Source organism: Histoplasma capsulatum, genomic scaffold (genome assembly GCF_000149585.1).
Source record: "Histoplasma capsulatum NAm1 scaffold_4 genomic scaffold, whole genome shotgun sequence".
Taxonomy (NCBI): domain Eukaryota; kingdom Fungi; phylum Ascomycota; class Eurotiomycetes; order Onygenales; family Ajellomycetaceae; genus Histoplasma; species Histoplasma mississippiense.
Window position 1 is genome coordinate 89562 of NW_001813979.1, and position 9154 is coordinate 98715.

The window sequence follows — 9154 nt, forward strand, 5'->3', positions numbered from 1 at the left end:
AAAGGATCGTGATAAAATACCTCTAATCCTCCAGACAAAAGTCTTCCCCAGCGCCCAGGATGCAGGTCAGCCTTGCGTGGGCCCAGCAGACAGTCCAATCAGCGAGACTGGGACGAGCAGAAGAGGTTGTTGGAGGCTGGAGGCTTGGAGGTTGGAGGCTGCGAACTGATCCACTAAAAATAAATAAACAAATGTTGGTCGTTTCGAACTGTTCCAGCGGGCTCTTTTGAGTTTCTAGCGTGCGTATTTTTCGTTTCATTCTTTACTTACCTAACAGCTTAGAAGTGAGTTCACTAGTTAGTTAACTGGGTTATTTAATAAATGGCCAAATAATCAAATGTGCTCCAGGCGGACTACATCATGGCGAAGTACTCTGTACTTCGAAACCCTAGTGTTCTGTCGTGGATCCCTGTACCTTGTAATGTAGAGACTGAAGTACTGAGTACCGCCAGGATATGTATTTACTGTATGTACTGTATCTATCTATCTTACATGTCTGATATCAACCCCCAAAGAACCTCTGTCTGTCCTCTCTCTCACTCGGGTGCACAACCACACATCCACCGTCCAATGTTCTCTCCCCTCCGGTGCTAGTCTCCTGCGGGCTCTTCAGCAGGTCTCCTTTTAAGCATGTATGTCTATCCTTTCCAACTTGGCTGGTTCCCACCTCCCCCAGAATTGCCCGTTGACTTTGGGCCACTCCTAGGTCGCCCCCGTCTCTACCCTCCTATCTTAGGCGCGCGGCCTTCGACAAGCTTGCGGAGTTGGCCACTAGCTTCCCGGGGAATGACGGTGACATCGTATCAGATGTCGACCGGCTGGGGGACGCCTGTAATCGTCCAAAGTTGCTCTCTAGTGGATATCTCGATGGTGTTTCCAGGAGCCGCCCCTGGCCCTCTTCGCCGTTGGTATGCCCGCTTTATCCCGCTTTCCGTTCGGTTATGTATATTATGGATGATTCTTTTCTGTCTATATGTGGAAGACTCTATCTAACCTGATCATATGATAAGACCATTCGGGAAGTGGATGCGCTTTTGGCGCTTTGTCGAGCAGCCTCCAAGACGTCGCCCCCAAAACCCGCCGCGAAATTGCTCTCCCAGCTGGCTGCATACCTCCCCGATTCACACCTCCTGCTACTGCACGCATCTCCGTTCCTCTACAGCATTAAACCGTCTCCGTGGGAAGCCTTGACATACCATCTGACCATCTCCCTCTTATCGCTTGGCTCTCGATTTCCCCGCCACCGCGACGATGTCCTCCAGAGCGTGATGTCCTATCTTGCAAATTGCATCCATGCCACCAAATCCCTCCCCGCTTTGCAGAACCGCGCGAATGGCGAAAGAGAACTGGGAGATTTCCAGGCTGCTGTGAATGTGGCATCCATTACCGTGTCCCTTATGGGGTTCCTGGAAGCTGCCTCTGTCCATGCTAGCTTTTGGCAACCAAAGGAAAGACTCAAGATCGTCAATCAGCTGCGGTTGATTCTTTCTGAGCAGTTTTTGATAACGGTTGAGACCGTGTCGTCAATGCTCCGTAGCTCTGAATCGTCCGATCGCATCCTCCTTGATTGGCGGCGATATGCTCGACGCTATGCGTCGGGAGGCCGCCCACTTGGCGCAATGCTTCTGCAACAAGGCTTTATGCGATTTATTAAGGCTTCTACCTCGCCTGCTGGTGCTGATGGCCGGAGTATTTCTGAAAGCGCCCTCCTGGATCAATACCTCAGCAGTCTCGAGATAACGAGACAGCATCGAGACGACCAATCCCTACTCGTCGGTCCATTGGCAGAAATAATCGCTGAGCAGATCCAGCAACTTGAGGATGGATCTGATTATCTACAGCTTGGCTCCCCATGGCAGCAACGGCTAGCCTTCTCCGTGAAATCGTTTGCCCTGGTCAGCTTCCTCAATTGCACCATTCTTGATGAAGACTCGGCCGATCCTGAGCTTCTTTATTCATGGTTAGAAGAGACGCTGCTCAATTTCGACCAGATGGGCGATGGGGAGCTCGCAGGGGTAGTCCTCAAATCCCTGGCAGTCTTAACACGGCTATGTCCTAACATGGCTTCAAATACTACCCGCTGTTTTCTCAAATTCATCGTGCATAACGGACAGAGCGGCGCCACTGTAGCGACAGCTGCGCACTGCCTGGCTACGACCCTTCGCCTCCTCTCACAGGACACCATCATTGGTACTTTGTACACCTTGGGGAACTTTCTGAGCTCGGGCCCAACGGCAGACAAATCGCACCAACTTACTGCTGACGGCATAGCTCTTCATTCTCATTCTCGAAGCTTGGCGCCGCCGTACCAAAACACTTCAAACGGCAGCGTCATATCTCTCACCTGTGAGGAGGATGCTGAAACAACAATCACCTACCGAAACGTGGTGCATGCAATAATCACAATCTCCACAAGCTGCAAGGATAGTAAAATCGTAGCATTGGCCCAGTCAATGTTGTTGCAAAAGATCGGGAAAATAAGCGTCGTTGTCAATGCCTGTATCATAGAGGAAACTGCTGCGCTGGCCCTCTATAGTGACGAGGCAGAGTTTCGAGTGCTTCTTAAATTTTATTCTCGTATCTACAGTGAAGCCCTTTCCCAAGTCAATACCCTCATGCTTGATGCGGTATGTCATCCATTCCCCCCACGTCCTCTGATGCTACGGTGTGTTTCAAACCGCCTAACTTCGTAGTATAGGTCCAAAAGGCGAGAAATCATCTAGCAGAGAATGCAAATCCACACTCGGTACATTACCGGGTGTACCTGATTCACCTCCTTGAAAGTATTGTGAATAAAGGCGACGCGACTGATACAGGGAAAGACCACCAGAAAGATGTGGAGCTATCTGCAGAAGAGATCATCCCTTTGGTTAAACCACTTGCTATTTTATTCTCTAGGGGACAATCCAATTGGGATTCTCTCGTTGGTGCCAGCGAACTTGATATACCTTCACTTCTTCGGGATCTATGGTTCAATATTGTAGTCCATGGCATATCGCTACGTTCGGAAATTTTTCGACAATATTATCAGGAACTCCGTATTCTTGCGGTTCAGTCAGCCCCATTAGTTGCGGAGAACCGCACTGAGTTTCTAGAAAGTGATATTGAATTGAACACTGTGCTGAGGCGTGGAGCAACCCAGAACCACGCTACAGAGCAGCGGAAGAACCTCGCCGCTGAGCTTCCACACCTTGAACAGGATATCAGACGGTTGGGCTATCCCAAGACAGTCTTTTTGAACGCCACTCTGCTGATCGAGAGCCTTCGGGCAGCATCAGGCGACTGCACAAAAGTCCTAACCTATTTCCTCGACCCGGCCCTCAACAGTACCGATGTCGGTAGTTGTATGAATGCTATCGCAGATAAAGTTGTGTCAATCTACCTTGAAAAGTCTCTCTCTGGGTCTTCCACAAAATTTTCAGCTTCTTATATTTCTGCTCAGCTAGCAGACACGTTCATGTCCTGCTGTCATCGAATCGAAAAGGTCCAACAGGTCGCGACATCCACCGCGAGCAAAATGATTAACCAATGCCCTTCTTCGCTTTGCCAAAAGAGATCTCTTTTTGTTCTTTTGGACTTATTGACTATCATGTGGTCATCCTGCTTGGACGAGGAACTCGACGAATTCGAGTGGAAGTCTACTTTCACTTCCGCGAGGGGCGTTGTGCAGGTCGAGTTATCGGATAACTATGATTTTCGAAGGCACACGTTCACTCGGTTTTATAGATTGGCACGAACATGGGTATCGACCGTTATGAATATTGCTCCATTGGATGTCAAGGGCCTGCTTCAAACTTACCTTTCTGATTACGAGGACGACGGTGCATATGGTCACATCTCTATGGGCCGTTCATTTGCGTTGGAAATGGGTTCCGCCATTCCATCCAGCGACCAAAGACTAGGCAAGTTAAAAGCAATGATTCCGTGTTATCTCATTATCTAACGATACTTTCCTTAGGCTCCATCGAGTGCAACAACAACTCGATCGTAAACGTAGCGTCCGATTTTATTTCGCAGTATACAACCCGCCAGGAGTATCGATATTCTGAGGCGCCTCGTCTACACCGTCAGGGATGGCTTTTTCCCTTTGACCAAGCCGACTCGACTTCATCAGCCCATCTGAATACCATTCAAAGTACGGAGGCAATGCTCGTCGAGTTGGAATCTCGAATTTCCGAGGGCCAACCTATCGCATTAGACACATGTCGTAATCTCCTTCGCAAGGCTACTGCGTTGATCTGTAGCTCTAGAGAAGCGGAAACATCGATCATCTCACACCTTGTTAACATACCATTCCAGCTTTTTACAAGGGAATCGATCAAAATGGGAATTTCACTGTGGCTGGGCGCAATCCATGAGAATCCACATACAGAGCCGAGAATCCTGACCGAGGTTGCACAAGCGTGGGAGCGGACCATTCATAGGAAGCTGGGGATTTTCAATCCTACTTTCAAGTGCGTGAGAATAAAATTTTCGTTTGTTTTTTTTCTTCTTTCCGTTCTAACCTCACTATTCCCATTCATTTAGATTTACCGACCCATTTATGACCAAAACCCAGTTTTCTCCGTCCGATAAAGCCGTAGTGCTTAAACGTCAACAGAAGGCGCAAAATATCATATCGCCACACTTCCGCATCCTTCAATTCTTCGAAAGCCATTTCAATGCGACCAGACTTGGTAGCGTCCACACTCAGCGCATATTTAGCCGTCTTGTAGGAACAACCTTGGTTAGTCTACAAAATACGACCGGCCACCCACTTGCGCGCGAAATTCATTTCCACATCGTTTTATTTGGCTTGAAGGTTCTCCGATATTGTACATCTCAAACCAAGATTGCTTTATGGAAATTGAAGGATCAAATTCTCTCAGCTGCTTTGAGTTGGTTCAGCCATCCTCCTAGGTATATACTTATACATAAGATAACTTTTCTTCAGAAAATATGACTGATCATTTTTCTTTTCAAGGTGGTCGCTGGGAGGTAACCGGCTGCAGATGAAGGCCGAAGATAAGCTCCTTCAAGACATTGAGTGTATCCTAGAGAGTACGGCCCGTATAGCTTCAGGGTCATCCGGCGCAAGAAAGTCCCTCCAAACCAAGCAAGAATTAGTCAAACTCCTGATCGACAACGAGCGATTCCGACTAAGAGTATGGCTTTTCCCCCTGGAGCATGAGAGACGCCATTACACTTCAAGCTCAGGAAATAAGGTCGATCCCGAGGTCTGTTCCCACTCCATTACTCATTGAATGGCCTTTTGTTTTTCAAGACCAAGTCCCATCTAACCACGCTCTCCAGGTTATATCGCCGTTGATGCGGTTGGCATGGGCTGAGAACCACGGCTTAGCTTTGCAGCTTGCAAACCGGTTTCCTTCACCAAAGCTCAGAAGCGACGTACGCTGGCTGTTACTCAACTTTCCAGAGAAGGCCATCTGTGACCCCGATAGCTTGAATGTGCTCCTTGGCTCCGAGTTACCTCCTGACGTGTCGTTTCAACTCAAATATCTTCTCTTCTGGGCACCTGTAAACCCTATTGAAGCAGCGACATATTTCTTACCAGCCTATAGAAACCATCCTTTTATCCTGCAGTATGCCATGCGATCACTAGAGAGCCATTCTGTGGACGTGAGCTTCTTTTACATCCCGCAGCTTGTTCAAGCCCTGCGATATGATGCTTTAGGATATGTTGAGCGTTACATATTTGAGACCGCACAGCTATCTCAGCTTTTTGCCCATCAGGTTATCTGGAACATGAAAGCGAATGCGTACAAGGATGAAGATTCCCAGATTGTACGTGAACCGTTCCCATTTTTGATTGCCCAATGCCTCGAAAATAGAAGGAAATGATGCGCTAATTTTCTCAATTTTTGCGACAGCCTGATCCTATCAAGCCGGTTCTAGACCAGTTCTTAGATAAATTGATGAACCATTTCTCCGAGGAGGATCGGGCCTTCTACGAGAGGGAATTCTCTTTCTTCAACGAGATCACGGGTATCTCTGGAAAATTGCGCCCTTATATAAAACGAAGCAAACCGGAGAAGAAACAAAAAATCGAGGAGGAATTGCGCAAAATTAAAGTAGAAGTTGGAGTTTATCTTCCGAGCAATCCAGATGGTGAGGTAATCGGGATTGATCGAAAGTCTGGAAAGCCGTTACAAAGTCACGCAAAGGCTCCCTACATGGCGACGTTCCGGATCAAGAAAACCAAAAAGGTGGAGGAAAATGGCAATGGAAATCCTGCTACGATGCCAACGGTCATATCTAATGATGCACAACGCCGAGAAAGCGTCAATGACTCTGTGGTGCAGGCTGCTAATACCCAAGAATCGGAATTAACCTACGAGGTCTGGCAGTCTGCCATCTTTAAAGTAGGTGACGATTGCCGCCAGGACGTACTGGCGCTACAAATGATAGCGGCTTTTCGGAGCATTTTCATGGGCATTGGCTTGGATGTGTTTGTATACCCTTATCGCGTCACAGCCACGGCGCCAGGCTGCGGTGTAATTGATGTGCTCCCTAACTCTATTTCTCGAGATATGCTGGGTCGCGAAGCTGTCAATGGCCTGTACGATTACTTTATCTCCAAATATGGTGGTGAGCAATCTACCCGTTTCCAAGAGGCAAGAAGCAACTTCGTCAAGAGCATGGCCGCCTACTCGGTCATATCCTATCTTCTCCAATTCAAAGACCGCCATAATGGAAACATCATGATCGACGATGCTGGCCATATCATCCACATCGACTTTGGTTTCTGTTTCGACATCGCCCCAGGTGGAGTCCGATTCGAGCGCGCGCCTTTCAAACTCACATCTGAAATGGTGGCAGTGATGGGTGGGCAGAATGCCCATTCCGGCTCGGGTGGTTCATCGTCAACTGGCGGCGGCGGCGGCGGCGGTGGTGGCGGCGGGATCTCTCTTGGTAGTAGTAGCCCGACGAATTCACAGTCATACCGTTGGTTCGAGTCGCTTGTCGCCAAGGCCTTCCTTGCCTCCAGGCCATATGCAACGAAGCTATCCCATATTGTCACCCTGATGCTTGACAGCGGCCTTCCTTGCTTTAAACCTGATACGCTGAAAAACTTCAGGGACAGGTTTGTTCTGGAAAAGACTGAGCGGGAGGCTGCTGACTACATGCGGGACCTCGTGAAGAAGAGCTACATGAGCATGTCGACTAAGGGGTATGACCAGTTCCAGTTGCTGACAAACAACATCCCTTATTGAGGGAAAATCATTTGTCTCTTCTGTATTGGATGGGGTTTAACTAATGATTTCTACAATCGGCTTGTTTTCCCCCCTCCCTATTTCTTTCGTTGGTCACCGACAAAGCCTAACTAACCTACTAATTTTATTGGCCTTCGCTGCCAAAAGAATGTCAAGCCCAGTGGGGCCCACATTGTTCAGTTCATTCTGCCCTGTTTATATATATTTAACCCTTCATTTGAAGTTAACCCCAATAAATCTGTAACGTTCCCCCTTTAAGGCGTATTGCTCCTCAGGTATTTTTTTATGATACTCACTCCCAAAATCCCCACCTGATTTTATGATGGGTTCGTTTCATATACGTTGTGGTTAGATTGGATTGTTTGAATGGGGACGAGTTGAACTCCCTTTTCTTTCAAACTACGTGGCTAAAAATTTACATTCATATCTATATCATTTCCCTTTTAGTTATAAAAGATCAGACCGCAGAGAGGAGGCAAAGAGAGGGAGAATAAGAATAGAGAAAGGGCCAAAAACAAATGGAGTTTAGTATTTTCATAATATTCAAGCTGAGGATCAATTGAAAGAGAAGAAATAAGTTACATAAACCAAGCCCCTACGCCGCCATGAATCCGCTCCAGACAGAATAAGTTGTAGTTCAGTCTTGCCTTTGTCAAACAGCTCAGCACAAAAAAAGAAAACAAGGAGTCGGGAGGAAGGCGCTGAACGTGTATAAAAAAAAAAAAAAAAAAAAAAAAAAAAAAAAAAAAAAGGACTGAAAATGAAGAAAATGAGCGCAAATCAGACCTTAGTCCATAAAGTCACCCCTTAGTATCTTCTCCTGGAAATAGTCAGGTTTTGGTTTTTGCTTAGGCTTCGGCTGTTGCTGAGTGTCACGCATCTCGCGAACAGGTTGTTCCATAATTGCAATGGAAGCAGCTCGTTGGTGGTGCTTGAAATGTGGGGCAGACGAATGGTTGGGCGGTGATCCATGGAAACCCGCAGTGGGAGAGCTAGGGGGGAAGCTTCCGAACGAAGGAGCACGCCCCGCACGCGTCCGAAGTGCTTCCGGCCAATTAAAGCCTTCGCCTAGAGGGCGCCAAGAAGAGGGGTTAGAGCTATTGTTCTGGGGATTGGTTTTATGCGTACTTGCAGCAGGAGAGGATGTGCTACTCGCAGTGGACGGAGCTCGCCGTCCTGCCACTGTAGAATTTCCAGAAGGGTATCTACCGTTTGCATTTGCACTGCCTACACGGTCTCGGAATGCTTGAGCCCCAAACGAGACACGACGGGTAAATGGAGCAGTAGGCGAGGACATTGGGGTGTCATTTCCATTCTCCTCGAGCACAGAGTCTTCCCAGGTAGGCGAACCGGACATGGCAGAGCTTGAGATGCTCCCACGTCGCATGCCTGGAGCACTACCAAAAGGGGATGATTGCTGAGTAGGAGAGCCAGAGAGACCCAGCGTGGAAATGGACGTGCGGCGGCGTTGCTGTGCTTGAGCATTTGCAGACGTCATGATTGAACCGGGGATATTGATAGAGACAGCTGGCGGGTGTTGCGGAGGTGCAGCAGAGCTGCCGGGCCTTGCAAAAAGCTCTGAGAAGGAAGTCCCAGAAGCAATAGAAGCACGACGACCCCGAGGACGAGGGGAAGGAGCGGAAGGGGTGGCGGAGGCGGACGAGGTTGAATTCGAGGGGTCTTCGGACATGACAAGAAGGAATAAGAAGAGCTCAGCCAGGATGAAGATAACAATGGGCTAGATTAGACGGTCAGGCGCAGGGAAAACAAACAACAGAGCGCTCGATCGATGAATTGGGTTAAATTTATTTGGTTTTTGATTGGGGAACAGAGGAGGATGAGTAGCAGTTTGGCTGTCTCTCCTTCTTCCTTCTCCCTTTTCCGCACAGTAGAACAATGAACAAAGAGCACAGCAAGAAAGCAAACAAGTAAAGTAGAAA

The 9154-nt window shown here is 48.2% G+C and overlaps 2 protein-coding genes across 2 annotated transcripts; one reads left to right on the forward strand and one right to left on the reverse strand.

Annotated features, from left to right (window-relative positions):
* Nucleotides 1-360: 360 nt before the first annotated feature.
* Nucleotides 361-7214, forward strand: HCAG_04050 (hypothetical protein; the record flags this gene model as incomplete). The annotated part of the gene is made up of 10 exons (XM_001540160.1): nucleotides 361-423; nucleotides 453-466; nucleotides 707-908; nucleotides 1011-2627; nucleotides 2699-3926; nucleotides 3959-4454; nucleotides 4528-4726; nucleotides 4992-5216; nucleotides 5293-5784; nucleotides 5871-7214. 10 exons carry the CDS (start codon nucleotides 361-363, stop codon nucleotides 7212-7214), a joined length of 5880 nt encoding a protein of 1959 aa, XP_001540210.1.
* A 787-nt stretch (nucleotides 7215-8001) lies between these two features.
* Nucleotides 8002-8904, reverse strand: HCAG_04051 (predicted protein; the record flags this gene model as incomplete). Its single annotated transcript, XM_001540161.1, has 2 exons — nucleotides 8002-8282; nucleotides 8343-8904. The coding sequence occupies 2 exons, from the start codon at nucleotides 8902-8904 to the stop codon at nucleotides 8002-8004; spliced, it is 843 nt and encodes a 280-aa protein (XP_001540211.1).
* Nucleotides 8905-9154: the final 250 nt, after the last annotated feature.